The sequence below is a fragment of the Camellia sinensis genome, chromosome 14 (assembly GCF_055761805.1).
Source record: "Camellia sinensis isolate YWXY chromosome 14, ASM5576180v1, whole genome shotgun sequence".
Taxonomy (NCBI): Eukaryota; Viridiplantae; Streptophyta; class Magnoliopsida; order Ericales; family Theaceae; genus Camellia; species Camellia sinensis.
The window spans coordinates 113306272-113325345 of NC_138974.1; the positions used below are offsets into that span (position 1 = coordinate 113306272).

The 19074-nt window shown below is 39.3% G+C and overlaps 1 protein-coding gene across 1 annotated transcript; it reads right to left on the reverse strand.

Annotated features, from left to right (window-relative positions):
• Positions 1–6788: 6788 nt before the first annotated feature.
• Positions 6789–9121, reverse strand: LOC114321893 (uncharacterized). The gene is made up of 2 exons (XM_028269124.2): positions 7166–9121; positions 6789–7048 (listed from the first exon to the last, which is right to left on the reverse strand). The coding sequence occupies exon 1, from the start codon at positions 9059–9061 to the stop codon at positions 7193–7195; it is 1869 nt and encodes a 622-aa protein (XP_028124925.2). The 5' UTR covers positions 9062–9121; the 3' UTR covers positions 6789–7048; positions 7166–7192.
• Positions 9122–19074: the final 9953 nt, after the last annotated feature.

Genomic DNA, 19074 nt, shown 5'->3' on the forward strand with positions numbered 1-19074 from the left:
CAATGCAAGACCGATGAATCATCAAAGAGTCCAAATCCGACATATCCGTTTTGAAAATAGATTTTTTTGAAAGAAGTGCCAAGCATGGACTGCTTTGCCAGATACAGAGTCGCCACCTAAATATTTTATTTTGGGGAATTTAGGAAACCTTGACTCGTTTGCCTAAGGCCACGTGTCCGTCATCACCAAAGTTGCCTCGACTCAGGAACTTGGGTACGGGAAGGTTACTTCGGGAGCACCCCCGCTCGCCCGATCAAAAATCGGCCTCTACTAACCATGATATCGAATTTTAAGAACATTATGTGCTCTTATTCCGGTTATTAGCCTAGATTTACTGTGTGATGCGCACAACGTACAAGTATAGACTGGATCGCCTGAATTGGAACAAAACATTTCATGTTTGTTTTTGAAAGTGGTTTGCTACTCGCAAGTAGGCATAAAATGCAGATTTTGTCACCCTCGGGTGGGCTTAGAAAACAAGATGATTTGTCACTCTTAAGTGGCTTAAAACTCACAGTTAATGCATTATTCCAATTCAGATAATCCAACTTTCACCCATAGGCATTCAGGCAGTTATATCACATAAGCAGTTAGCCTCATGGTAAGCATGCTATCATGGCAACACTCACACTCATGCATGGATGCTAAAGCATAAACACTTACTGAGTGCTCCGAGCCAACGCAGAAACTAGTTAGTAATCAATGCATGATCCTAATTCATGTTAAAATGGCTAATGCAACACATGCAAGAATGCAACTACAATAGGCTCGGCTATTCTAAAGATGGCATGTGAAATGCTACAACTAACAAGTATTCGACTCGAAATTGAAATACAATGCAGTTAGTATGATGCGCCGAGCCCGGTGCATGCAATACAGATGAATGATGCAAACATACAAGCATAAGTATGCTAATTGAAACATGCCCTATTCTAACCATCATAAGCTGGTAAAATAAAGGGAGAAAGACATGGGGTTGGAAGACATACATCACACACACGCATACTTATTACAATTGTGCCCTCGCTCGGAGGGTCCAAATAAATAATACAGTCCGAATAAATAACAGCTACAGCTAATTTTTACACAACATTAACTAATTAACAAAAAAGCTAAGTATGCATGTAAACTACATGAATGTAACTACCTTAGCTCTGTTTTGGGTGACGATGGATGCATGCATGCTCAAGTCGCCTCGTCGGGAAATTCCATCATGATGCCTCGTTTCGCCTTTATTTGCAACTGATTTTAGAAATTTGCACAAGGCTCTAAGAGGCTGAAACTCCACCCTGGGAAGGCTGCCGACCAGATATTGGCTTGGGAGACACCTGCCGACCACCCTTTGTGGTGGAAACCAAAAAAGTGGTCGGCCTGCTAGGAAACCTGGTCGGCCGACCACTTTCTGCCCCTGGATTCTGGTTTTTCTGCAACAAAGGCAAAAGGGAGAGAAAGCAAGGTATTTTCAACTTATGTGTGCAAGACCACTCTCCCCGTCCTTGCACAAGCTCAAGGGAGTGTAGACCTCGATCCTCGTGCCACCAATCACGCATCTCGATGCATGATGGCCGATGAGTTGAATTGCACGACTCAATGGAGTGAATGCAAATATGAACACATGAAGCCAACAATTCTATCATGGGTAATCAAGAATGCCGACGACTGGGGATCAGGGTACATTTCATCGCTTGGAGTATGAAATGTCCATCGTTTCCCGTGTTTGGACTAACTCCTACTCCAAACACAATGCAATATGCATGACATGCACAAAGGCAACTAGCATGCAATCCTAATGCAATGCGACCTAACCATGCAAACATGTAAGGATGAGATGCAAACATGCTACTAGCATACACAATGCTATAAACTATATGGCATACACAATGCGACTAACAACCTAGCATATGCAATGCACACATGAAGATGGACATACACAAAGGCATAGTCAAAGCATACACAATGCGATGGTCAAACATGCAACAACATGAACCAAATGTCATACACAATGCAAGGTGGACTTAAACCAATATGAGTGGTCCTCAGCCACACTCAAATCAGTGGCCATGTGATGAAAATGAGACAACCAAGATACATGCAAATATGTCACCCAATGCATGCTAGATCCCAGGTACCGAAACTAGTGAAGTGCGTTACACTAGAGGTACCCAAAGCAATACACAATTGGCAAAACCAACCCTAAACAAACCCTAGGCAGGTCTGAAACAGTGGGAAAATAGTCTAAAATGATGGCTCAATATGCAAAGAAATGAAGCTCTTTCAATGGTCCGAAAACAAGGCATTCATGGACATTCATGGACTTAAGGAGTAGAAAACATGAGAATATGGCATTCATATAGGCTCTAATATATGATGTAAAATGGCCCCAAGGCATGAAAACACCTGAGTATATGCATGCAATAGACCTCAAATCTTAAAGCTAGGGATGGACATTGAACTACAAGTATGCAAAACAAGCATCATTCGACCATGAGACCCAAAATTAGAGCTAGGGCAGTCCAAAATATGCACAAAATCAGTTTAAGGCATGGCCAAAAAGTGCTAACATGAAGGGTCAAAACAACATGCAACATAAGCTAGTAAGCATGGTTTACACTACATGTATATGAAGCACAAGAGAGGTCACCAAACCAGCCAAAAACAGAAGTATGCCATGCCAAAATATGCCCAAAAACTCATTGAAACTTAGTCAACACATGCAAGAATGAGGTGCTCCTTTGGACGGCCATGCAAGGGGTTGTTCTACACATGCAAGATAGACATCAAGAATGGCAAAACCACCTCTGGGCAGAGCTTATGAGGGTCCTAAAACCCACCAAAAAAGGCCTGGAATGAGGCTAGGAAGCATACAAGTGAAGGCCCCTTTAAAAGGACTTGAAGAGGATTACTCTACACACGCATAATAGACATTCAAAATGGCCAAAAGGGCTCTGGACAGAGCTTATGCAGGTCACAAAACTCACAAAAAGGGCCTGAAACATGACTTCAAAACATGCAAATAAGGGGCCCTTTGGAAGGCCAACAAAGCTAGTAAGGAGAACAAGGGGTGAGAGGGTCACCCCTCTATGATTTTGAAGTTCAAAGACACATGTTAGTCACTGAAAATCCACTAGATTTCAGTGGCTAAAAGGCCAAACCAAGCCCAATGCAAATGCTCAAATGCATAGCTCAAAACATGAGGAAATGAATCATGGAAGGGGGTAGATGGCCCCCAACAGAAAAATGACCTTAAGCAAACATGTTTATAAGCTCAAAAGAAAACGTTTTTCAGTTTATGTTGAAACCCAAAAATGCTTTCAAATAGGGCTAAGATATGAAGCAAAATAATGCAAGAAATAGGGAAATAGGGGCTTACCCTTGTAGAGCCGACCCTCAGCAACTTCTGGACCAAGGTAATGAGCCTTCAACCTCTGAAAATCAGTTCCAAGGTACTTGGATGGATGGTGGAGGTGTTGTGCTAGGAGGTGTAGTGTAATGGGTGCAAGAATAATGGGGTTTGGAGCTTGAAGAAGAGAGCTATGGAGGGAGAAGTGTATAAGCCTCAGCCAAAAATTTCTAACCCTTGCAAAAGGAGAGGAGACCCTCTCTTATAGAAGACAAAGGGCCAAGGCTTCTCTATGAAGCTTCAACAAAGGGTCAAAGCTTCTAAAAGAAGCTTAACCAAAAGGGTTAAGCTTCTTGAGGAAGTTAGACCAAAGGGGTCAAGCTTCCTCAAGAAGCTTGACAAAAGGGTCAAGCTTCTCCTAGAAGCTAAGCAAAAGGACCAAAGTTTCCTTAAGAAGATAAGCAAAGGGGCTAAATCCCGGAGGATGGGTCAAATGCTTCCCAGCTGGCACAGCTGTGTTGCACTCAAGAAGGGCAAAAAACAGATGGCAGGCCGACCAGTTCAAGTGGTCGACCGACCAGCGTTCAAAAAGGTCAAGAAGAAAAGCTGGTCGACCTACCCATATTGGTGGCCTCCCAGATGAATGCAACACAATGGTGGTATGGGAGACCAGAAATTATGGCCCAAAAGTGAGGGAGACCAACTTTTCTGCAAGGTTCAAAAGGGCCAATCACAAAAGGTGGTCGGCCTACCCATATTGGTGGTCTCCCAGATGAATACAACTCAGTGGTGATATGGGAGACCAGAAATTATGGCCCAAAAGTGAGGGAAACCAGTTTTCCGACAAGAAAACTGGCTAGAGGAGAGAGAAAAGTGGTCTCCAAGGAGAAAACTGGTCTCCAAGAAGAAAAGGTGGTCTCCCACCCTTGTACCACCTTCCTAACAATGCCAAAAATCAAAACTAACCGATGCAAAACGAGGGTTCGGGGGCCAAAACGCGCAACCCGGGGCCCCGAAAACTGACTGTTAAGCATCGAAAGTGGCGTGCGACCATGAAGGTAGTCTCCCGGGCCACAGTGTCCCTCTAAGGAGAGGAAACAAGGTTTGTGCCAAAGAAATCGAAGCAAACAGAGGTAGTTAAGCGGTCCCGAAATGAGGCACACGGCCGACGACTCCGAAAACCGAAAACTGGTCTCCAAACAGGAAAAATGGCCTACGACCACGAAACGTAGCCTACGGCCACTGAGAGATAGTCTACAAGACCTCTCCCTCCCTTCAGAAAGAGAAAAAAGAGAAAATGGGACCTGGTTCTCAAATCGAGGCAAGGCACGAAAAGGTTCCGAAGCCCGGAGGCAAGGCTCTCAGCCGAGACTTTGCAACCTCAGAACGAGTACAATATGCAACATCACCGAGCGCTCAGTTGGTGACGTCTGAGTCTTAAGGTCGGTCAAAAATGGGGTGTCTGCAGTGACTGGTTTATTTTTTCCATTTCTTGTGATTAGTGGATTTTCAATGGATTTGCTAGATTTGGACTCTCATTCTGTTTCATATTGCACTCGTGAAACTAGACTCGAGGGTTCGAACTGTTGGGCACACTTGGACACCTTGTCTAGGAGATCCTAAAGCCTTATAATAGGAACGATTTGGATTACCAAATTAGGGCTACAGTGGGCCCACCAAGCCTCAAAATAGCTCTGCGGATGGATTACTAACCGGAGAGAAAACATCCCTAAAATGTAAATCTCTCTGTATCACTCACATAGGCACAGTTAAAAAAGTTAATCTCCAAATCCTAATTTGCCAAGGCTTGCATGTTTTCTTCTTTGGTTTTATTGTCCAAAAATCTGTTTGGCATGGCTTGTAGCAAACCAAACCTAACCAAGCCTTAAGTCCCATCAAATTTGATTAGCTGCATGGATCATTCTTCACCATTTGACTCTATCCAATGCCATATCGTTAGTGAAATTAAGGAAATTCATATATTTATTTGCTACACTAGCCTATGTCAATTTAGGTATGCCCTTCTCATAACACTTCCATCTGCTGTCACTATATCGCATCTCTTCTCTATTATCTCTGTCGGTATATGACAAAACCATCTCAATCTATTCTCCCTTAACTTATCTTCTATCGGTACTACTCCTACCCATTCTTGCATATACATATTCCTTACTTTGTCTTTTCTAGTCTTGTCACACATCCACCTAAGCATCATCATCTCAGTAACTCTCATTTTATCTACATGTTGTTTCTTAGTTGCCCAATATTCCCTAACATACAACATCGTTGGTCTAATAGCCGTTCGATTGAACTTCCTTTTTAGTCTAGTGGGCATTCGTTTATCATACAATACCCAGATGCACTCCTCTACTTAAGCTACCCCGCCTTGTAGACCACTTCTGCTCCAATCTCCCCAACCGTGGTGCTAATTGATCCTAAATAACAAAAATGTTCGCTATTTGGTAGTGTTTGGTCCTCAATCTTCACTTCTCATCTGCTTTCATTGTTACTGTTATTAAAATTACACTCCATGTACTCTATCTTAGTTCTGCTTATGCTAAATCCTTTATATTCAAGTGCTTCTCTCTAAGTCTCCAACTTAGTGTTAACTCCTTCTCTAGTCTCATCTACTAACACGATATTCTCCGCAAAAAGCATAAACCATGGCATATCATCTTGAATATTTCTCGTCAACTCATCCATAACTAAACCAAAAAGGTAAGGACTTAGGGTTGATCATTGGTGTAACCTTATAGTAATTGAAAATTCACTTATCTCTCCAGTCAGAGATGTAATAGTGGTTATATCCCCAATCACATCAATGCAATCTTTTGTCACTCCTTTCTTCAGTAACACCCACCATATTTTATCCCGATGCACTCTATCATGTTTTACAACGGTAAAATTGTAAACTTGATAAATTCAATTAGCTAATCCAAGAAACTCAATGATCATTTTTATATTAAAAAAAAAAGAAAAAAAAGAAACCTAATGGCGTTTTCAATTAGGTCAAAATGGTAAAAATTTTAAAATTAAGAGCCAAAATTGAACTAATTAAAAGTGTAACAACCAAAATAACATAAGAGATACTGGTCTAATTTGCCATAGGTTCTAAGTAGTCTAGTTTTTTTAGTCACAACTTTCACTAATTATTTTTAGAGCAAAAATCTGTTTCTCTTTTTTTTTCTTTTTTTTTTAAAGAGAATTGGACCTATATATTTCACTGTGTAATAAATTAAAAGTTAACACCGATCCTACCTTATTATTGTTGGTGAAATTGACATAGTATTTTTTGGGGTCTCCAATATTTTTGTTTTAGTTAACATGTTTCTCTTGAAACATTAGTCTCTCTCTAACCAATCTGTTTTACAATGAATTGCCTATGAAACTATCGTTGTAAAATTTAAAGAATAACAAGAAGCAGAAAAATAAGAAAGCAAGGACATAGTTTTCCTTACTGAATAAAGTTTCTTTTTATTCCAAATATCAGCATTTAGAGACATATTGATTGAACATATAAGAAATCAAATAAAATATACTTGAATACATGAGTGCAAGATGAAATGATCATAAAAGAAATTTTGAAGCATAAAGGTTCTTTCAACCATCCTTTTTCTTTTTCTGGCGATTATGTTTGAGCTCAATCCTCGCCAATAAAGTATCATTTTCCTTCTTAGAACAATTACATTTTTTTCAGTAATCCACGATCTGCCAAAAAAGGAAAAAAGAAGAAAAAACCAAATAAGAAGATGATGAGAAGAATTGGATACAAAACATCAATTTTGTTTTTCCTTTTCAGGTAGAACATAAACACATTACACTAACATGAGTCGATGACTTGTCATTTGTTTACTAAATGGGAGGAGGTGGAGGAGACTTGTAAACATAAGGTGGAGGTGGAGAGGGTGATGGTGGAGGTGGGGATTTGTAGACGTAAGGTGGAGGTGGTGAAGGTGAAGGTGGTGGTGGTGATTTGTACTCATAAGGTGGTGGAGGTGATGAAGATGGTGGTGGAGGGGATTTGTAGACATAAGGTGGAGGCAGTGAAGGTGAAGGTGGTGGTGGTGATTTGTATACATAAGGAGGCGGGAGTGAGGGAGATGGTGGTGGTGGGGACTTGTAAACATATGGTGGAGGTGGGGAGGGAGATGGTGGTGGTGGGGATTTGTAAACATAAGGTGGTGGAGGTGATGGAGATGGTGGTGGTGGGGATTGATAAACATAAGGTGGAGGTGGTGAAGGTGAAGGTGGTGGTGGTGATTTGTACACATATGGAGGTGGGGGTGATAGGGATGGCGGTGGTGGGGAATTGTAAACATATGGTGGAGGCGGGGAAGGAGATGGTGGTGGTGGAGATTTGTAAACATAAGGTGGTGGAGGTGATGGAGATGGTGGTGGGGGAGATTGATAAACATAAGGTGGAGGTGGTGAAGGTGAAGGTGGTGGTGGTGATTTGTACACATATGGAGGTGGGGGTGACGGGGATGGTGGTGGTGGGGACTTGTGAACATATGGTGGAGGTGGGGAAGGAGATGGTGGTGGTGGAGATTTGTAAACATAAGGTGGTGGAGGTGATGGAGATGGTGGTGGGGGAGATTGATAAACATATGGTGGAGGTGGTGAAGGTGAAGGTGGTGGTGGTGATTTGTACACATATGGAGGTGGGGGTGACAGGGACGGTGGTGGTGGGGACTTGTAAACATATGGGGGAGGTGGGAAAGGAGATGGTGGTGGTGGAGATTTGTAAACATAAGGTGGTGGAGGTGATGGAGATGGTGGTGGGGGAAATTTATAAACATAAGGTGGAGGTGGTGAAGGTGAAGGTGGTGGTGCTGATTTGTACAAATATGGAGGTGGGGGTGACGGGGATGGTGGTGGTTGGGACTTGTAAACATATGGTGGAGGTGGGGAAGGAGATGGTGGTGGTGGAGATTTGTAAACATAAGGTGGTGGAGGTGATGGAGATGGTGGTGAGGGAGATTGATAAACATAAGGTGGAGATGGTGAAGGTGGTGGTGGTGATTTGTACACATATGGAGGTGGGGGTGACGGGGATGGTGGTGGTGGGGACTTGTAAACATATGGTGGAGGTGGGGAAGGAGATGGTGGTGGTGGAGATTTGTAAACATAAGGTGGTGGAGGTGGTGGAGATGGTGGTGGGGGAGATTGATAAACATATGGTGGAGGTGGTGAAGGTGAAGGTGGTGGTGGTGATTTGTACACATATGGAGGTGGGGGTGACGGGGACGGTGGTGGTGGGGACTTGTAAACATATGGGGGAGGTGGGAAAGGAGATGGTGGTGGTGGAGATTTGTAAACATAAGGTGGTGGAGGTGATGGAGATGGTGGTGGGGGAGATTTATAAACATAAGGTGGAGGTGGTGAAGGTGATGGTGGTGGTGGGGATTTGTAGACGTAAGGAGGAGGTGGTGATGGAGAAGGAGGAGGTGGGGAGTTGTAGTAGTAAGGAGGAAGAGGTGATGGAGATGGTGCTGTTGGCCATTTGTAATGGTGTGGATGATCGTGTTGGTCATGTAGCGGCATTGGGGATTCGAAATGGTGTGGGTGCTCGTGCTGCTCGTGTGGTGGCTTTGGGGAGTTGTAATAGAAAGGTGATGGTGGTGGAGATGCATAAGTGTAAGGCTTGTGGTCAGCTGCTACATGTGTAGCTAACAAACATATTGCCAAGGCCCATAGTGCCATTGGCAAAGAAGTGGCCATTTTCAGAAGCACTTCTTAGGCTTTGTTTGTAATACCCACAGATTACTACTACTTGATACTTCTAGAAAAGGAATGCAAACCCTTTTTATAGCCCTTCAATCAGTGAAGGTATTTGTTTAGTAGTTGTTTGAAGCTTTCTCCATCTTAACAAATTATATTCCTTTAACAACTGGACGTTGGTCCCACTACCTATATATTTTTTGTACAAAGCGAATAAACACTGAATATGACCAATTCTGATTTGGGGTTACATAATAAAAAACTTGCCAATTAGTTGACATTGAGTGAGCCCTGGCTGCAGCTGTCTGAAATGCGACAGGGTAGGAAGTGATTTTAGTTTTGTAATATATGTATATATATATATATATAAATGATCATGATGAAGATGAGTGATTGCTAGGAAAAATGGCATTGACCTTGGCAATGGAAGCATTGTTTTTTGCAATTGACAATTGGTTCCATGTAAATAAAAGTTTCCAACCACCCAAATTTTTAGAGCTGCTTGATCATCAAACAACATTTGGCACAGAAGCTCAAACTTGGAAGAGTTGTGCAGGACACCAAGTTTGCATCTCATAAATCATGCCTTTGGATTCGATGTGGCTCGACTCTGTATTGATATCTTGGTTTTGTGAGATCTTTGAAGGATTTTGACCTATCAAGCATGGGTATGGGTATGGGTATGGGTATGAGTGTTGATATTGGTACGATACGGGTAGATTAATACGGAAAAATCCCAAAAAAAAAAAGATACGAGTACGGTTTTGTACGTTTCTAAAAAAATATTATTTTTAATTTAGAGTAATGTAAAAACTGATTAAATAGTTTTATTTGTTAAGATCCAACTTACAATTAACATTTAATGTCAAAAGTAAATGTATAAATCAAAATTAAATATCAATATATTAAATAAGTTACAAATCATAGTTTAATTTTAAAATAATGCTAAGCATAAAATTATAAATAAAATGAAGCCTAGTGAGAGGAATTTTATGTCTGTAGTAAAAGAAAAGATTATTTCAACTAAGGTAGAATACAACTTGGTTACATATTAGGATACGTCTGGGTACGTCAAAAATTAATAAAAAAAAATTCGAGTACGTATTTCATGTATCCAATACGTATACAAAAATATCATATAAAATACCATACACAAATAAATGCTAATACAAATACGATATATTTTTCGACATACTCATATTTCATAAATTTTGACAGACTCAAGCAATGGAGATTGCTTTTGTACGTGGCCCGGTAACCACTGTCGTCGTCGTCGTCATTATTCAAATTGGCTCATCCCATTATTGGATTAACCAATGCTGCTACACATTATGAAAAATAAAAGAAAAAATAAAGCTCTGAATGTTTAAGCTGAAATTGGAAGACTAAAGGAGTAATTTTCACCAAAGAAAAAAAAAAAGAGAAAAACGAAAATCGAAGGCTTTTCTTCTTCTTTACTTTTAATATTTGGTTGACATTTTACGAGAATACCGTTTTAAGTAATAAAACAAAACTACAATCACTTTATTTGGTTCTACTTTTTCCAATTCAATTTTCTTAAAATTGAATGTTTTATTTTTAGTGAACTTTTTTGATAATTTTTTTTTATTTAATTAAGTTTTTAGATGCACCTAACGTACATATACCTCAAAAGTAAAAATAAAAAAAAATAAACAATAAATAAATAAATTTAAAAAATCAATAAATACATAAAAATATAAAAATGTACTGAATTTTCATATATATATATATATATATATTTGGTATTTAATGAGTTTTTTAAAGATTTTTTTAACGGGAAATTTTATTAAGGTCCTTGATATTAAGATTTTATAAGATAAATGACATACAATATTTTCATAATAGTTAATATCCCTCAACATTTTCATAGAGAAAAATTCGATTTAGAGAAATTTTATCCTTAAAATTTCTCCGTGATCATATTAGAGAAATTTTAAAATTTCATTATGAAAATTGAAATTTTTTTGAGTCGGGCGAAATTTCTCTGAGTCAAATTTTCTTTGTGAAAATGTTGAGTGGCCTTAGCTAATAAAAAGAAAAAAAAAAACATTTTGAACCTCTCTTACTACATAAAGTTAGATTGGGATGTTTCACTAATTATTTCCTTTTTTAATTGTATTTATATTAAGTGTATCTAAAAAGTAAAAAATATTCTTAAAATATTAAAAAAATTCACTAAAAAGAAAAAATTCAAAACATTAAAAACTCAATTTTCAAAAAATTGAATTTAGGAAATTGAAACCATTTAATAACTATTGGTGCATATTAAATATTGGGTAGATTACAAGTATGCCCCCTGAGATTTTATTTAAAATACGAATCACCCCTTGTGGTTCTAAAAATTGCATTCCACTCATAAGGTTTCTAATTTTATAACAAATAGTCCATTTATTAATAAATCATCAACTCAATTAACAATTTTTAATAATATCTTAAATATATTTTAATTATTAATTTATGTAATTTTATTATGATATAGGAAGGTAGTTACGAATTTCATTTTTTTAGTTAATTTTGTAAAATAAAAAAATTCTAACAATGACATAATTATAATTTTTTAAATTATAAGGGACAATCATATTATAAGCTAATTTTAAAGGGTTTATTTATAATTTACCCTTTAATATTTTATGGGCATTTATTTAGTTGCATTAGTCTCTTATCATGGTGTTTGAATGAGAAGTTACGGGGAGTAATGGGTTAGTTAGTATTTGGGAATATAAAGTATGGAAACAATGTGTACACACCCTTATGTTTTACATATTTTTGTTGTGTGTTATGTATTTTTAAAATAAATGTTATATAGTTTTTATTTTATTTTATCTTATTTTTTTTATATAAAAGTTACGATGATTTGTGGTTGAGAAATAAAGTTACACAAGTTTGTGATAATGTTACCTATTTTGTGATATTATTTTATATTTTGTGGTTAAAAAATGTTTAAATAAGAAAAAATGTAACATTATCACAAAAATATTTAACACTACCACAAAATGCATATTTTCATTTCTCAATCATAAATTGTCGTAACTTCTACCAAAAAAATATGTAATAATGATCACAAAAATACGTAACACACCACAAAAATATGTAATAAGGTGCATATTGTATACACCCTTTGAGGAGTGTATACCATAGGATTTCCCTATAAATAATCCCATATTGATTGAGAAATTCAATGGTACACATCATTTCAAGAATGTGTACCATATGCACCCTATTACAAATTAACGTAAATTTATTTTAAAATTTGATAATACCAACCACAAAATGTGTAATTTTACCATAAATTGACGTAACAAAAAATCTCGTAATCGAGCCATAAATTTTTATGGCAAGATTACGCATTTTCATAATTAACGTAAAAAAATTCTAATAAAATTATACTATTTGTAATAAAATGCACATGGTACGTACACTAAGATTTTCCACATTGATTATATGAAAGAAGTTAAAGAGGTATATGTCTATCTATGTTATTGAGGTTGTATATAACGTGCAAGAAATAGATCAAACAAAGAAGTCAAAGAGCTATGTGTTTATCTATGTTATTGAGGCTATATGCAACTTGCAAGAAATAGATCAAACTCATGGACACGATGATTGAATGAACAAGTGGAGGTTCAACAGCAGAGCAAATTAAAAAAATATAAACTAAAAAATAAAATAAAAAAGAGGATGAAAAAGAAGTAAGTAGATGACACAAAGAATGAGCTACATCCTACGAAGCACCAGTGTGGGTACGGATGCGGGTGCGGGTACGGGTACGGGTACGTTGATACGGAAATTTTTTTAAAAAGTAGAATACAAGTACGGCTAGGGTACGGTAATTTTTTTTTTTAATTATAAATTTATAACTAAACATCCAACATACAAATTGAATAACAATTTTTTTATTGTCTACAACAGTAAAAAGAGGGCAAAGTTAAATAACAAAGGGGTCATTTTATATTAACCTTTTTTTTTTTTTTTTTTTTTTTGAAGATGATTATGGGGAAGGCTCTAAACTTTCAAGTTGCATGAAATTCCAGTTGCTGTGGGGAAAAAAATATAAAATATATATACATATATATATCAGGAAAATAAAATAAAATAAAATAAAAAAGGAGAGTTCAAGAAAAAGAAAGAGGAAGAAGAATCAAAGAAAGAGAAAATCAAAGAGGAGATAATCGAATGAAAAAAACGAAGGGAGGGAAGAAGAACAAATCAATTTATTTGCTGCGAAGAAAGAAAAATCTGGAAAGAAAACAAAAGAAAGAGGAAGAAAAATTGAAGAAAAACAAAGGAAAAAAAAAATTTATCTTTGTTCTTCATTTGTTGTCGGAAGAGTACAAAATCTAGAGAGAGAAAAAAAAAGATGAAAAAAGAGGAAGAAAAATTGAACAAAATCTACAAAGAAAGAGTACAAAATCTACCAAAAAATAGAACAAACTGGAATCAAAGAAGAATCGAAGAAACAGAACCCAAAAAAAAAATGAAAGAAAGAGGAAGAAGAATCGAAGAAGAAGAGGGGGAAGAATCGAAGATGAACTTACTGAAATGTGGTCTTTGAAGTAGAGAATCAATCAGCACTGACTAAACCTCTTCAATCGCACCTTCAAAGGAGTTCTTCGGCTCTCTTAGGAGTATTTCTGAAAGAGATAATCTAATAGATCTAGAAACCCTAATTTTAATTGGTTTCATGTTTTATTTATTACAAAAGAACCCTAGATTTATATAATTTTTTAAAATAGACAAAAAAAAATTTGCTCTGGTACACTTTAATTTGTAAAAAATTTTGTTTTTTACCCCAGAGTACCCAAAAACGTACCGATCGTGTACCCATCCCCTACCCATCAGTATAGTGATAGTGTAAAACTTATCCAATGCATTTTTGGCGTATCTGGTACGCGTGCAGCCGTACCAATATGTGTAACCGCACCCGATAAGTACCCGGTACTTGTACGGCAACATTTTTGAAGTACTGGTATATAGGCTACATCAAAAAGTGAGAAAAACTAAATAATAGAGATGACTATAATTATCGCTCTTATAAATTTGAAAGGAATACAACATATATATATAAATTATAATAGGGTTATATAATACAATATATATATATATATATATTTATATATGTTCGTATGCTGAAAGTTAAGACGAAAATGTAAGAAAATAGAATTTTTGAAGTCAAAACATGCAGTAGAGAAATGAAGAATAATGGATAGAAGACTGTGTTACTCTGGATAATAGAATTTTGTGATTCCAATTTATGCAAAACCTTTATTTATTTTCTTAATCGTTCACAATTTGCATTTTGTTTTGACTTAATATAACCATAATTTGATGCAAAATTTTGGGACAAATTGTGTGTTGGTGGAAAATGAAAATGATCTTTCTCTCTTACCCTCATTTCATAAACACATTCTTATCACGTGATTTGATTCTATTAAAAATTTGAATAATGGAGTAAGAAATCGGGGACATTGACATTTGTGTAAGGATAAAATGGAATTTGACCAAAAGTGTAGGAGATTGACTGTCACAATTTCATGCTAAGAGGTTGACAGTTATGACTCCATGTGTGAAGGCCAAATTGGGATTTGGTGTAAGGTGTAAGGTGCAAAGTGTAATTTACTCAACTTATAATTAGTGACTTTTTTTCATGCATTTTTCAAATTGTCGCTAAAAACAGACAATTAGTGAATATTTTTTTTATCTTTGTTTGGTAAAAAAATGTCACTAATTATTACAAGACCTAGGGTTGTACATAAATTCATCGGACCTAGTCAAACCAATTGACCCAACCTGACCCGGTGGCCTACAATCGATTTCTATGGTCCTTTTCGATCAGATATGGGTGTTATTCTACCAAAAAATAAAGCTTTGATTTGGATATCGAATTTAAAATATTTTACCCGATTAAAATCCAACCGATCGAATATTTATAGAGTGTTTAGGAAGTGGATTTAGGGTAATAGCCCCTAAACCGAAAAAGACCAAAAAAATGCCAACCCAATCAATCTAAGGGTTAAAGTGACATTGCAGACTAATGGGGATAGGGGGAACAGGGGGCAAAATGACATTTTTGTTCCTATTTTTGGAAATTACAACTGAGAGGGTAATTTATATATAAATTGGACCGAGCTGGGTAATGGGCCGCTGTGGGCCACAGTAAGAAGGGCGGGGTAAAAGGGTCTTGGCGTTAGCACGGTCCAAGAGAGTCTTGGAGTTAGCCCGGTCTTGGAAAGCATTATTGTTATCCCGGTCCATGAGAGATTTGCGGATAGCCCGATCACCACACTCAGAGTTAGCTCGGTTGTGGCATAATGCAGTTAGCTCGGTCAAACCTAGCCATTCGTTAGCACGGCCTAAGCACACTATGGACTAGTATGGTTTGTACAGAAGAAACCAAGGTACACGCAGTGAAAGGAAGAACCGAGCTAAGTAGAGCTCGGTCAATTCTGCGGCTTTAGCGTGGCCACGTTATCCCGGTCCTATTGACATCCAACCAAGGTAAAACCATCTCACTTAGTTTAAGCAGTGATAGGGGTGTTGAAGGATAAGCATTATCTTTCAGGGATGTGATTCCTAGGAGGACTCTACATGGAGGAGTAAGAGTCCTACTAGGATTGTGCCACACGGAACCTATAAAAGCTCATAACATCACCTATGGAGAGGTAACACAACTTTGATTCTCGAACACACAGAGCTTTTCTCTATTTGTCTATTTTGCTGACTTAGGCATCGGAGAGGTATCCAGCACACACCCGCCGGCTAGCTCACGTTTGTGTTTTCAGGGAGTAAAGCGACGTCGTACGGAGGAGCATAGACTTGATCAACAGGATTATACAAGAAGGTTTATTTCTTTCCCGTACAATTGGCGCCGTCTGTGGGAAAGCCAGACAAAGAACAAAACCTCTTGATCAAGTTTCCCTCGCTAATTGAATGGCGCACAACGAAGATTTGCCGCAATCCGCCATTGACGGACAAACCCCTGAGGGGGGTGTGAGGCGTGAAGGATTGCCCTCTGTCCTTCCCACGGTGGACTTAGAGCCCCAGCGACAGAATCCCCAGAGGGATGCAAGGGGGAGGCGGAACAATAACCCTCGTCGCTTTCGCTTACAAAGTCCTGAAAGGAAAAAGCATAGAATCGACCCTCAAGCTCTGGAGGATCGTGTAAAAGAGCAAGATGAGCTAATAAGGAAGATGGAGGCAGACATGGAGGCCATGAAGTGCCAGATTAGACGAAAAGGGGTGGCGACAGGAGAGGGGCGCAAAGACAATACGCCTCCTCGCCACTCAGAAGATTGTGATAGGCATACCACGCCATCGCAAGCAGAGAGTAGAAGCCTCCGGACAGGCGACACTCAATCAAGGACTTCCAGAACTTGTTACTCTAGGTCTGAGAGAACGAGATCATTGAGGTCTTACACTGAGGGAAGTACCTATTGGCCCTCACATACGCACCAGACATCATCCAGGCAAACAGAGTTGCCTAGATCGTCTGACTTACGGACTGTGCTTGAAGAAAGGGTGCGACAGAAGGAGGATGCCAGGGCATGCGACCCGCACAGAGTTTCAGCCCTTCAGCGGTTGGCTCCTCCGACGCATGGAAGCGTCGAGGTTGGAATGCCAATACCGCACCTTGCCTACGAACCAACAGATAAAGTGTTGGCAAGACTACATAGCTCGCCGTTCGTTCCAGTGATTGAGAACGCACCATTACCCTCAGGCTTCATCCAGCCTAAACTTACCACGTACGAAGGGAAGACAGAGCATTACATGCACCTATGCCACTTTCGCCAGGTTATGACAGTATACCGGCGGAACGAAGCTTTGATGTGCATTCTATTCCCATCTAGCCTTGGCGACCTAGGTTTAACCTGGTTCGAAAGGCTACCAGAAGGCAGCATAGCCTCCTGGGCGCAATTAGTGGAGGCGTTCGTGACAAGGTTCAGAACGAACACCAAGACGGCAGTGGAGATCGATCAGCTACTCTCCATTGACATGGGCGACAAAGAAACATTAAGGTCCTACAACAGTCGCTACTGGGAGACGTTCAACCAGATAGGGGACTGCCCCACCAATCTCGTCATCGCACAATACAAAAGAGGACTTCCAGTTAGAAACAGATTGAGGGATTCGATTACAATGACTCCACCCTTCATGATGGAAGCCTTGATGGAGAGAGTGCACCAGCATATTCGGGTGGAGGAGGATGGCGCCCGTGCCAAAGCAAAATCTGGCACAACAACAACACCAGACAAGAAGACTGCAGCAAAGGTCAATACGGTAGAACGTCAAAACAAGAATGGACGAGGCAGGCGAGACAACGAAGAGGACCAAGATAAACGATGGTTGAGAGTCTGCACTGCCATTACCAAGGTATTCAAGAAACCAATATACCGAATTATCAGTGATATACGCAATGAACCTTTCGTCAAATGGCCAGTTAAATTGGGAGAGGCTCAGAAGGACTACGACGAAAGATCTCGGTGCACCTTCCACAAGGAAATGGGGCACCGCACTGAAAATTACACACCATTGAGGCAATGTAGACACCCCATTTTTGACCGACCTTAAGAATCAGACGTCACCAGTTGAGCGCTCGGTGATGTTGCATATTGTGCTCATTCTGAGGTTTCAGAGTCTTGGCTGCGAGCCTTGCCTCCGGACTTCGGGGCTCTTTTGTGCTTTGCCTCGGTTTGCGAACCAGGTCCTGTTTTCTTTGTTTTCTTTGTTTTCTCTTCTCGAAGGGAGGGAGAGGTCTCGTAGATCATCTCTTAGTAGCCGTAGGCTACGTTTCATGGTCGTAGGCCATTTTTCGAATTTGGAGCCCGGTTTTCAATTTTTGGAGCCGTCGGCCGTATGCCTCGGTTCGGGACCGCTTAACTGCCTCCGATTCCTCCGGTTTTTGGCACACATCTTATTTCCTTCCTTTAGAGATACACTGTGGCCCGGAAGACCACCTTCATGGTCATACGGCACCTCTGATGCTTAACAGCCTGTTTTCGGGGCCCTGAATTGCGTGTTTTGGCCCCCGAACCTTCGTTTCGTATCCGTCTTGGTCCATTTTTGGTAGGGACACTATTTTCATTGTTAGAAAGGTGGTAGGATGGTGGGAGGCCACCTTTTCCCCTGAAAAACCAGTTTTCTCTTTTTCTCTCTCCGAAAGCCGATTTTTCTGACAGAAAGCTGGTTTTTCCCACTTTTGAGCCACATTTTCTGGCTTTTCATACCACCATTGTGTTGTGCTCTTATGGGAGGCCACCAATAAGGGTAGGCCGGCCAGAAATTTATCTTGACCCTTTTGAACCTTGCTTAAAAGCTAGCTTTTCTCTCTCTTGATTCACATTTTCTGGTTTTTCATTACACAGCTGTGTTGCACTCATCTGGGAGGCTACCTTTTTGGGGTGGCCGGCCAGAAATTATTGTTGACCTTTTTGAACCCTGGTCGGCTGACCAGGGGGAGTGGCCTGCCGGCTGGCCGTCCTGCTTCTTGCTTTTGCTCTCTCTGAGTGTAATCCAGCTATGCCAGCTAGAGACCATTTGGTGCATCCTCCATACGTGTATGGAGGATACTTGGGGTCTCTTGGAGATATTTTGGAGTCTCTCCTATATAAAGGAGAGGCTTGGCTTCATATCTTAGGGTTGAGCATTTTTTGTGAAGATATATATTCTCCATCCTCCATAGTCACTATTCCAAGCTCCAAAACCCTAGTTTTCTTAGCCCTTTTGCACTACAACCCCTAGCACCACACCCCCATCATCCATTTCAGAACTTTGGGACTGACTTGCAAGGGTTGAAGGTTCACCAACTTGGTCCAAAAGCTCCAGCTTTGCTGTTCTTCAAGGGTAAGTGCCTATTTCCCTTAAACTTGCATTTTTTTTCTCCATTGATTAGCCTTACTTACAAGTATTTCTGGACTTTGTCATAAACTAGAAAGTGGCATATTTTTAGCTCCTCTTGAATATTTATTTAGGACACTTCTCTGTTTGAGGCTTCCTAC

Excerpts from the sequence above, each read along its gene's own strand:
- LOC114321893 (XM_028269124.2), bottom strand. The coding sequence starts at position 9,061 with ATGGCCACTTCTTTGCCAATGGCACTATGGGCCTTGGCAATATGTTTG.